At 43.3% G+C, this 12,399-nt stretch overlaps 2 protein-coding genes across 3 annotated transcripts in view; one reads left to right on the forward strand and one right to left on the reverse strand.

The window, feature by feature from the left end:
- Window positions 1–1,445: 1,445 nt before the first annotated feature.
- commd8 (COMM domain containing 8) lies at window positions 1,446–5,396 on the reverse strand. The gene is made up of 5 exons (XM_080479427.1): window positions 5,330–5,396; window positions 3,906–4,061; window positions 3,546–3,698; window positions 2,151–2,306; window positions 1,446–1,650 (listed from the first exon to the last, which is right to left on the reverse strand). The coding sequence occupies exons 1-5, from the start codon at window positions 5,375–5,377 to the stop codon at window positions 1,630–1,632; spliced, it is 534 nt and encodes a 177-aa protein (XP_080335553.1). The 5' UTR covers window positions 5,378–5,396; the 3' UTR covers window positions 1,446–1,629.
- A 71-nt stretch (window positions 5,397–5,467) lies between these two features.
- atp10d (ATPase phospholipid transporting 10D) overlaps window positions 5,468–12,399 on the forward strand; it is a 38,038-nt gene continuing 31,106 nt past the window's right edge. For both annotated transcript variants that reach the window (XM_080479454.1, XM_080479455.1), the window contains exons 1-2: window positions 5,468–5,564; window positions 8,463–8,750. The gene's annotated coding sequence lies outside the window, so the exon portion shown is untranslated. The remainder of the gene's footprint in view (window positions 5,565–8,462; window positions 8,751–12,399) is intronic.

Consider the following 12,399-nt stretch of genomic DNA (forward strand, 5'->3'; position numbering starts at 1 on the left):
AAGTCCTGATGAAAGAATAATCCTCAGACAAGGTTTCTGTCCACTGCTTGTGTCTGTTTAGACTTGGAATCAGTGTTACAGATATTTTCTGAACCTCTGGCTATTCACAGCACAACTGATACAAGACCAGGTGGTTTATCTGCTGAAGTATCTGAGGTATATTAGTGGCCAATATTAACTACAAGTGTAGAACTTCAACCACTTTGTGTTTTTTGAGCTCTGCTACTTCAGGTTCCATCGTTTGTCTCAGGTTTAATTTTACTGTTGTGTTTATGCTTGTTGAAGACAGTTGTTGATTTTTGTCAACTATTTGTTGAAATGGATATGACCATTTATTTAGAACCATTCTTTTTCCAGACAGGATGTACCATAACTTCTTTGTAAGTAGCTGAAGAAGTCGAGATGTAATGCAGTATTTGTTGAACAAACACAGGACACACTGTATATTTACTGTATTACTGATGGGCACGGAGCATTAAACTCAAGCCATATGAACACATCTACCATCAAAGTGTGCGGCGTCATTCTCTGTAAATGTACTTCATATTGTATTGTGACGACTAACTCAATACACTGTGACAAAATAAAGCAGTGCCTGAAAACCTGACTGGTGTTGGAAGTCTTCATGGAACACAAAGAAAGAACTTCAAATGTCTTCAGTCATCATAAGGAGCTGATGTGGCGCAGCAGGAGAGACCGTGGAGTCAAACAGACACGGTCTACAGAAAGCTTGAATTTTGATAAGCTTGGGTTGGCGACTGTTGAATGTCTCCGAGCTGAAGAGAAGAAAGCCGCTGCTCCTGAAACGCCTCCGGACAGACAGACATGCCAAATGTCCACAGCCGCTCATCTCACTAGTTTATATCCTCCATCAGTTAATACTGATGTTGACGCTCTGCACCTTTGGGTTTGGAGAACTTTCAAAGCATCGCTCCCTGCACCTGACTTTATTTATACCCACTTGCAACACAGCGGAGTCGCTGGGAACTTTCACCTGGATGCGACTCGGTAGTTTTAAGGTTGAACGCAAATAAGTTTGAATGTTTATCTTTGTCTCACTGAATCAGTTAAACCGGGCAGCAGTTTTCCCTTTCCTCCTCCAGTGAATCCTCTCGGACCATTCAGGTAACGTCCCTCTGCCATCAGCGCAGCCAAAACGCAGAACAAAGAACTGTTTTAATGCTACATGTGTGATTGGTTTATTTTTTCATGGAAACTGGGGGGGGGGGAAACTTCTCTCGTCTCATCTTCGCTGGTCTAAAATACCAACTGTTGGTGCTCGCATGCTCATTGGTTTGCTTGAGTGAATCCCACTTTATTACAATCATCACCCGTCATCAGCAGTTCCTGTGCCTGAGCTGCGTTCATCAAGACCACCGGAGGAAAATGTCTTCCCATGTTCATTAAAGATCATGATTACGGTAGAAATGAAGCTGACTTGACCTGAATTAATCAAACATTTATTGAACACAGAAACGGTGCAATGCAGAATAAAAAGACGAAGGTTTATTTAAAATTAATTACAGAAAACAAAGTCATCAGGATTACATCTGGAAAACTCAAAGTCTCTCCAACAAATTTGATCTTCATTTTGTGGGGGGGGGGGGGGGGGGGTCCACAATGTTTCCATCATTTCAACTGTAACACCACCTGAGACACCAAAATAAATACAGATTAAACACATCAGCATGTTGTGTCTGATATATAAAATTAACCATCATAACAAATATAACAACATGGGAACAGAATCGTCGATCCACTTGTGAGTGAACCCTCAAAACTCACAGTGGTTCAATCTTCACGTATATTACGTTAAAATGACTGTATAATGTGAAATGTGTCACTTATACTAATATTTTTCTTCAGTTTCCTCGGTTCTTTCAGTATGTGCAGATTCTACTTTAGATATCTGTAAACGAGCTTTCTCATGTTGAATTGAGTTCGGCCACAAAACGAACGCTTTCAACCTGTGTTTGACTGATTTTATGATTTTAACATTAAACTTTCAACCACATGTGAATGTTTAATGACTATTTGAAGAGAAATGAGTCTGGAGCGATCACAGTAATCACAGTAACACATGTAATCTCTCTTTAAAAAAGAAGGAATTTCCAAAATGTGAACTCTGCGGCTGTGCTTAGTTTGATTACCTTATTCGCAGCCTCTAAGGAACTGATGAGAACGGCCAACTCCTCTTTGTTCATCTCGACATCGACAGAGCGCAGGACTCCGTTCTCTTTAACATCCAGACTGAGGCTGAGCAGCGGAGAGTGCAAGGACGAAATCTTATCACTGGACAGAGCCAACTGGCGAAAGAGCGAGAGAGAACCACGATTACAACATGTAACATTCAATAAGGCCAATTTTTTTAGAAAGTGATGTTTTCTTTTTGTTTGGTTTCTTTATGTGTGGGTGTAGTAAACCAATTGATCCACAAGGGGGTGTAACTGCATTGTGGGTCATCGGTAGTGGCGAGAGGTAAGAACCTTTAGCCTCGGTCCCACTACACAGTATGTCCCGCAGCGGGGCGGGGCGGGCCGGACGGTACGGTAAGGCGAAGCGCACCCAGACCCAAATCTGTTGTGCGGTCCCACCATATGTGTTTGTAAACAACAATCGGAGGGCTTACAGCAGATGAGATAATTAAATATTGCGGGCTTGTCGAGAGTGAGGATCGTCACTACTAATCGGCAGACGGCTGCGTTGTTGCTTCTTCATATGGGAACCGTTCCTTAGTGCTCGGTACCTCAATGGAGGGGTGAAGAAAAATTGTAACCGTTAAGTTACGGTTCCATCCACAACTTTTGTCAATGGGGACGCATGACAACGTGTCCCGTCTCGCCCCGGCACATAGGGTGCGGTGGGGCCGTGGCTTTGGTCACATCAGGTGTTGATTGACGGAGCACAAATATTTTCTGAAGCAGCGAATCCACGACATCCGGCAATTTCCTGCATCGCATTCATTGTCTATGTGAAAGGCATCGCAGTGCATGCTGGGTGCAGCGCCTGTCGAGCGGCGTTGGGTTGCGTCCTCTCGGAGCTGCCCACAGACACTGGCCTCATCGTCTTGATGGACCAGGCAGCATTTAGCTGGACCAGCGACCGGTGGGCCTCAGTGCTGTTCTCTGATGAAAGTTCATTCACGTTGAACAGAAAAGATGTTGGAGACGCGAAGGAGACGATCTGCATCGGCCACCGTTGTCACCAGATAGACCTCTGGTGGTGGTGTTACGACGTGGGCAGGTGTGTCCAGTCCACGGTGGGAATTCCTGGTCCTGGAGGACCACAAGTCCTGCAGGTTTTCAATGTTGCCCTGCTCCAACACGCTTGAATTTAATAAATGTGTGTTGATGAAGCTCTGCAGAAAGCCTGAGAATGATCCACTCGTGACCATCAGGTGTGTTGAAGTGAGGACAGATTGAAACATGAATTTTTTTTAAGAGTGTTAAATATGTCAGCGAGTCACACAGCGAAGCTGTCCACGGCTGTGAGTCAAGAGATTAGTGGATAAACCGACACAGTGTCTATAATTAAAAAAAAGTTACCCCAAGCTGCCAGTCAAAGTCCTGCAGGGTGGCGGCGGAGATGAAGTGTGTTCTGTCCCGCAGAGCTCGGTGAATCTCCTCCTGTCGGCCTCTCAGCACTCCCAGCACGGCTTCGCCACGACCGCCGCCTGCGTCGCACAACCGGGCCAACACCTGGACACAACCGGCAGACGTCATCGACTGCTCCAGAGTCGCAGGTTACCACACTTATCAAATCTCTTTCCGCGCTGCCACAATGTGATGTCACAGCTTTAGTGTAACGCTTCGGACGTCAACATGCACTCTCTCACGGCCTCTGTTCTATGTTAAAAAGGTCACTCCATCCAGAGAGCACCGTCCTGGCCCACTTCACCGGCTCACCGTCTCATCTGAGAGTTTATTTCCCACTGCTTCGCGGAACAGGGTGGTCAGGGAGTCCAGCAGTTCCAGCCACTGGTGTAGAGTCCAGGCGCTGCCGTAGTCGTCCCTACGAGGAGGCTGCTGTCCACACACACCGTCGACCACCCTGTGGCACAACTGCACATCACACAACACTGTGAGGAAACATGACACGTCTCAGCACTTTAAAAAAAAAATAAAAAGAAGTGGGAATTCAAGCTTGTGGGTAAGTAACTAACTTTGGCTCGATACTCCAAATGATTGTTCATTAGATATTATTAATGACACAAATCTGCATCCTATGGTTTGCAGTTGGGCTGCGTAACATAAGGCAAAGGGAGGTTTAGAAATCCATGAAACTGATTTCAATTATTACAATTATTACTATTATTATTACGATTAATATTAACTATTTTTTTAACGACACGTAGATGCAGGAAAGATTTTACCTTTACCTAATATACGTGTCTAGAACAACAAAATGAACACAATTAAAATTATTTTCTTTTAAATGTATTTATTAAAGTATCATCTGCTTGAGGATCCTGTTATTTTTTATATTAGTAAAAAATAAAAAACAATAATGGATGTATTGTTAAAGTTGTATTTGTTCAGAAGGTTATTTAATATTATTTTGTTTATCAATTTATCGAGAAAAGATTGAGAAGGGCTGTAGTATTAATTTACAGCATCGATAGAAAGAACATCTGAGAAGACAGAATCTGAATCTTTGCTTCGATTTTTTTAATCCATAATGAGGGGATATGATATACATCTTCTACAGCATCTTTCAGTAAACGTTGCAATTCACAGTGCTTTACAACCAAATGTAAAAGAATCTTTTATACAAAGCATTTAAGAAATGCATGAAAAGGAGCACAAATAAGGTAAAAAATGTTATTAAGATAAAGATAATAAATTAAATAGAAGCTATTGTTTATCAGAAAGCCTCAGCAAAAGGCCTTATTAAAGAAGAGCGCGTGTCAGCAGTCCTCTGGTGTTCAGGAAGTTTGTTCCACAAGTGAAGAGGTCGGAACTAAAAGGTATTTCTGACCCTGAGAACATAAACTTCTTCCTGAGGACCTCGGGTCTGGATTTTTTCCCATTTTACAAGTCGATCTTAGATGTATTTAAAGCTTTCCTGAGCAGATTCTGAAGATGATTCTTCGGCACACAGGCAGCCAGTGCCGAGATTGAAGCTCAGGTAGAATGTGCAGCACCCTGAGTGTTGGAGAGACTGGAGCTCAGGTGTGACGGTCTCGAGTCCAGGTGAGGACTGGGGGAAACTGATCACACCGATACAATAATAATACAATAATCCAGCCCGCTCGAAGTAAACGTCCCCGTGGAGAGACACCCCCTCCCGCCCACTCATATGAAGTTAAAGTGTGAAGAGGAAACGTTACCTTCACACAGTCTGGGAGCGGCAGGGCGCCGAGCAGAGCCGCCGCCATGTTTTCTTTTTTTTTCCTGTCAGCTGGTCCAGTCAGCTGACCGCCGTCACGTGACGCGGTGTTTACTTCCTGTGTTGAGGAGAACCAAAGCGGCTCTCTCTCCGCTCTCTCTCTCTGTCTCTCTCTCAGCTTCAGATGAGAAGGAGAGTTCCTCCACCAGCATCGGACGGCTGGACCAGCATGTCCAGTAAGTGTCTGAGATTTTCTACTCAAGTGAGGCCTCACATCCAAGAGTTCAATAATTCACTCACCAGCTTTACTCACACCGACTGGTCTGTGGGCAGCAGTAGATTGTATATCTGCCTTGTAACTGGTGCTGATGTCCAACTGAAGCTCCATTAAGCTTTTGTTAGGCTCAATCGTTCATTCACAAGAGTTCACTGACACTTGCTAGAGGTAGACTGTCACGTCAATGTACTTCAATGTATCATTCATTCATCAGAATACCAATTAATTTGATAGTAAAAGCATATATTGATATAACTATTTAACTAATTTTGTTATGGTCCGGCATTGCAGTGTTAAATAAAAAAAAAATTCTGTAAAAACTCACCCCCCAAAGCCAGTGGGTGGATCCTTACACCTGATTGGTTCCCCTTCATGTCAAGTTAAGACGGATCGCATTGAAAGGGGTGTTTGGTTTTTGTGTTGGCTAAACTTCAAGCAAAGAAGTCACATTCTTTAAAACATTAGATGGGGAAGAGGAGGTGCGGGAACCGCTGGACAGATCACAGATCGACGGCCTGAAAGGTCCTGGGGGCCTCATTTATAAAGGTCGCTTACGCACAAAACGTGTCCTGAAAGATGCGTACGCCACTTCCCACGCAAAGCTCGTGATCTAAAAAAATAAACTTTGCGGGACAATGTGCGTACCGGTACGCAAACTTTGAACCTTGCACACGCACATTTTGGAGACTGGGGAGCCTGGCAGCGCTGATTGTGAGGTGGAGAATTGAAGCCAGATTCATCTCATACGTTTAATATCTTCATATATCAGACTTACAGATCCACGTAATCATAAACAGCCAAGCTGCAGTGGTATAGATGTTTCTTTACTGGGACATTACTACTGGATCAGCAGCTCCATGTTCATATGTCAAACTTTCATCTTCAAATGATCCAGAGCGGTGGATAGAACTGATTGATCCAGAGCGGTGGATAGAACTGATTGATCCAGAGCGGTGGATAGAACTGATTGATTATCAACTGTGACAAAGTGTGTAACAATCAGTCTAATTTCAGAGTAAACACATAAATAGTGTGGTGACAGCCGTGTGTAAAGCTGCACTGTGGATGAACCGGTGTTGTGCAAAAACTGATTCCCGTCCACGAGAGCTCAGACTGACTGGCTGTCGATGGGACGTCTGTTCTGTTCCAGCTACTTTTATTAGGATTTACAGCTATAAACACCCAGACCTACACCTATAACGTACAAATATACTAAACTGTATGTACACAGTAACAACTAAAGTGAGTCTCTGGGAAAGTCTCGTGCAAAAAAAAACTGCAATTGAGATGATTGACCAATGGGTTACATGTAAAATAAAGAAATTATAGATTTTATATTGCTTATTTTATTATCATACATTTGTGAAACATTATACGGTTTAGTATATTTTTACGTTATGACTGTAAATCCTGATAAAAGCTGCTTGGGGTACGGTCCTGCGCTCGGGACGCACTGCTGCTGCAGACAGACGACCTCCTCCACCCTCCGCCTCCACCTCTCTAGCGACTGAGGATAAAACACAAAGTCCACTGAGCCTTTTTACAGTCCCTGTTCAAATATTTAATTCATACATTAAATAAACAGATATAACAGAACTTTATGGGTCATTTTCTGCTTTTGGGCGCACGTACATATTTAGTTGGAATCCTACGGAATGTTTTATAAGTGGGGCCCCAGAACAGTGGTCTTACTCCGGTTCTAATAATCTCTGGCGAGAGGGCAGGGGGGGTGGAGACTGAGAGGGGTATCAAGGGAGGAGGTGACAGCCGGGAGAATGGCAGGGGAAAAAGAGGAAGAAGAGTAAGGATAGTATTGACCTTGTTGACCGAAATGAGAAGCGCTGCCTTAATGCATCGTTTTGTCACCTAACTTCCTTTTCAGGGTGGAGGAAGAGCTTTTGACACCGTGTCTGTGCTTAACAGGGCGGAGTGTCGTTTACCGCTTACAATACGGAGCAATCAGGAGGTCTTTGCTTTGCCTGGATCGGTGCTCTGTGGCTCACCAGCTGTGTGTGGCGTTGCATGTTCCGTGGTGAAGCCACAACAGCTGGAAAAAGAGGAGAAAGCAGCTGAAACAACCAACGTTCTGAAGATAAAGCAGAGACTCGGGAATGTTGTAGAGCAGCATACGACCTGTGCAGCCCTGTGTGACGCTCAAAGAAATCTAATCTCTGATGTAGAAGATTAGTAAGACTGCAGAGTTGTGCTGCTCATCTGTCCACTTGTCTTACAGTGTAAACTCATGATCGTGATAAAGAATAACAAGTTTGCAAGGATTTCCTCTTGGTCTCTTTCATATATTGTGAGTTGAATTCGTGAAACATGATGTCTTCTTGGGTTGCAAAGGATGTGCATTTTCAACCCGCCTGAAACTGATCGGACAGCTGAGGCCGCATGTGCTTGAAATAAAAGGCTTTAACATACACCTCTGGCGGGTGTTGGTGCCATCATGGACAACACATAGTGAGGATGAAGGTAGTTTTATTGTAGTTTTATAAACGAGGTAAAAACAGCAATGTGCTGTTTACCAGAAGCTACTTTATCCATGAGCAGAAGTCAAAAGACAAAATACGGAAGTCGTTGAGAATTGAAAGTGGATGGGGCGGAATTAGGTCAATAGACAGGGAGTCGGGCAGTGATAGTGTAGGAAGTGGCAGTTAGAGTGAGAGTGTGTGTGTGTTGGGAGCTGGTGGTGAGTTGTTGTGGGTATTGAGTGTCATCATCATGGTGAAGTGTCCATGCAGTTTGTCCCTTTGTCCAGTTGGCGCTCAGCTACTTAGCACTCAAGCTAGCGGACGGGCTCACCGGCAGGATGACGTCACTAGAGAGGTTAAAACATGTTTTTCTTTCTTTTCAGAAAAAAACGTTAACTTTTGAATGATGGGAGAGCAACGCCTGAGCCACCGCATCTTCAGCAATGGAAGGGAGAGGAAAATGTTTGTAGTTTCCAAACTGAATGGTACAAAAGGAAGGATTGGCTCTGTGGGTGTATGACCCCGAAGCAGCTGACTGGAGGACTTTTTCTGCCTTAAAACCCACAAAATCCTACAGCCGCAACAGAACAGACTGAGGAAGACTTCCATCAATGCTGTGATCAACAACTTTGTCAAGAAGGACAGACAAATGGACTTCTTCTTCAAATAAAGTAAGTCTAAATGCTCTTTCCGTCTCTCACATGATGGCAGCATCCATTGTGTAAGCTATTGAATGATTGTTTGTTTTTTTTTGTTACCATCATGATTTTGTTAGATTGAGCAAACCTCTCCACATATTGTCATGGGTGTGTCCGGTGGCGTTTCTAGATGTAAATACTTTCATTTAGGTCGAGTGACACTTTGAATTTCAAAGCAAAGTGTGTGCACATCCTTTAAGCCCCAACATTATAACAACCATATAGGAGTTGATCCAGTAAAAATGTTGAGCCTTGGATATAGCCGATCAAAAAAAAGATATTCAATTTAAAAAAAAAAAAAAAATCAATGATGGGGTATTCGAACCCAACGTTTCTTGCTGTGAGGCGAGCCCGCCACCCACTGCGCTGATTCCTCGACACATTTGAGTAAATTCCATGACATATGCAAATAGACGCCTCTTCGATCGCTGGAGCGCCTTCAGTCTGGCCATCATCTGGGATAAGGACCTGCCGTTTCTCCAGCATAGTTCATAGTAATATTTGGTGGTATATTAAATAACTTCACAGGATGACCAAGTGTACGAGCAGCCGTGAGTCATTTATTATTTGTCAAAAATTGAATCATGTGATACCGGAAGTGATATTTGTCTTCCACATCCAGTTACCTTTCACAATAAAAGAGCAGTAACACTATAACAATACTCTTCAAATCCCTTCTAATAAGAGATGGGGTCTCCCACAATTAAAAGTGTCTGGTACAGAGCTGTGTTGTGACATCCATCCATCCATCCATCCATCCATCCATCCATCCATCCATCCATCCATCCATCCATCCATCCATCCATCCATCCATCCAGCTAAAATAACCTGGGGCCTCATTTAAAGGTTGCTTACGCACAAAACGTGTCCTGAAAGATGCGTACGCCACTTCCCACGTAAAGTTTGTGATCTATAAAAATGAACTTTGCAGGAGAATGTGCGTACCGGTATGTAAACTTTGAACCTTGCGCACGCACACTTTGTAGACGGGGGAACCTGGCAGCGCTGATTGTGAGGTGGAGAATTGAAGCCAGATTCATCTCATACGTTTAATATCTTCAAATATCAGACTTACAGATCCACGTAATCATAAACAGCCAAGCTGCAGTGGTATAGATGTTTCTTTAGTGGAACATTACTACTGAATCAGCAGCTCCATGTTCATATGTCAAACCTTCATCTTCAAATGATCCAGAGCGGTGGATAGAACTGATTGATCCAGAGCGGTGGATAGAACTGATTGATCCAGAGCGGTGGATAGAACTGATTGATCCAGAGCGGTGGATAGAACTGATTGATTATCAATTGTGACAAAGTGTGTAACAATCAGTCTAATCTCAGAGTAAACTGTTGCCAGATTGACTGTCGCCAGTCGATGGGACGTCTGTTCTGTTCCAGCTGCTTTTATTAGGATTTACAGCTATAATGTACAAATATACTAAACTGTATGTACACAGTAACAGCTAAAGTGAGTGTCTGGGAAAGTCTCATGCAAAAAATTGAGATGATTTACCAATGGGTTACATGTAAAATAAAGAAATTATAGATTTTAGATTGCTTATTTTATTATTATACATACGTGATATGTAATACAGTTTAGTATATTTTTACGTTATGGCTGTAAATCTTGATAAAAGCCTCTCGCTGTACGATCCTGCGCTCGGGACGCACTGCTGCTGCAGACAGACGACCTCCTCCACCCTCCACCCTCCACCTCCAACTCTCAAGTGACTGAGAATAAAACACAAAGTCCACTGAGCCTTTTTACAGTCCCTGTTCAAATATTTAATTCATACATTAAATAACCAGATAAAACTGAACTTTTCCACCGTTAACTGAGCTAAGTGAGACTCACTGATTTCACCAATTTCGCACTGCCAGCGCTCATACAGGAACCAGGAGACGGACTGTATTCATCTGTTTGGTCCGGTATTCATTGGTATTGGTATTCATTGTGAATTTCTGCTCCTTCCACTTTATTTCTGGACGTGTCTGAATCAAATGCTTCAACATCGGAGGACTGGAGGTGTAGAATGATAGAACGAAGCTCCACAGTCGTTTCCAATGACAACCTACGTAAACACAGGCTGATTAAAGTTCTCTTTTACATGAAGCCATTAAAAGGCTCATTTTATGGCAAAAAAGATCCAAGCTTTCATTTAAAGTAGTATGTAGTTTGTTTTTTAGTTGCTGATGAACCAAAAGTATCGCTTCATTATAAAGACGTTCTGTGGGTAGAAAATAATATTTTAGCATCTCGTAGCGGAGCCAGCGTACCGACTGACAGGAGGAGCTCTGCAGCACTCTCGAGAACCGTGGCTCCGCGATCACGGATTAAATTATCTCGTTCCCTCGTATTATTAACTTCAGGGAGCGACTTTTTATATCATCCCCACGTTTTATTTTTTAATTCTTTCTCTATAACCACTCTGGGGCTCCATGTTCGCTGTAGATTTCAGAAAGCCGGTTCAGCATCTCCTCCGCCTTTTAGGTAGTGATAACTCCGCCCCCACCTGATGACGTGTCAGACCCCGCTCTGGTCCAGCAACAAAGTGGGGCCAGCGAAGCACCTGTTTAGCCCCTGATAGGCCGGGGCTCTATTGCCTGTCAGGAAGCTCCACGTCTCTTCTCTGCCACACACAAACCAAACACTCACATGATGATACCATGAAGCGGTGGAAAGACAAAGGACTGGTGCTAAATCTGGCCCTGGACCAGAACTAGCCCCTGGTTCTTTCCAGTGAAAAAGACCCCTCTGTGACTCTCACACTGTTTCCAGCGGTGACGATGAGCTGCCAATCGTTTGTTTTTTCTTTTACTAGTGAAGACACAACTGTGACACCAAATAATATCTTTTTCCTGGCCTCTATCTCCTCCATGACTATTTTGCTCTCGGTGAAATTCCTTTTCTTCGTCTTTTCTGTCAGGATTTAGCATCAAATGCCGGCGATCAACAGACTGATTGAGATGCCAACATTTTGGCGAGGCTCTTTGCATTGGCTATTTATGGTAGAAAGTGGGCATGTTGGATGCTGGATATGAGCTGCGCAACCTTCCAGGTAGACTGAGATCTGTAAAAGGAAAGTGCGTGCAGATCTGTGTACTCACGGTTTTATTGATCCGAATTTTTTTGGGCACATGTACATTTTTATTAGGAATCCTACGCAATGTTTTATAAATGAGGCCCCGTAGTGTTACTATATTCTTAAACTATTTTAATTTAAACAGCCGCTATTCATTACGTATTAATGTATTCCTGTTGTTTCATGTCTCCCGCCATGCCCAAAATGCGTTAACTGCACTGAGATCTGTATATTTTAATTGTATAAAGTCTTAGACAAACAGAAAAAAGAGGGTCCTCGTCCAAGATGGCGACTGTGCTTATGCAGCGAGCCCTCGGACGCCATCGTGGATAGGGCACTCGTGCGTCCCAAGTGCCTACTGTCTCCTGAGTTATTATAGTGTCTAAAGAAGAAGGTGTATGCCCAACTGCAATAATCAGTACTCCAAGAATTTGCACACATTAAAAGTACGTTCTTTCATACTAATAATTTGTTTTATGCTCTTTATCCTATTCCTGTAGTCTGTTTAACAAAGGTTGTATACAAGGTCACGTGATTTT

The sequence above is a fragment of the Lipophrys pholis genome, assembly GCF_963383615.2.
Source record: "Lipophrys pholis genome assembly, chromosome: 14".
NCBI classification, from domain to species: domain Eukaryota; kingdom Metazoa; phylum Chordata; class Actinopteri; order Blenniiformes; family Blenniidae; genus Lipophrys; species Lipophrys pholis.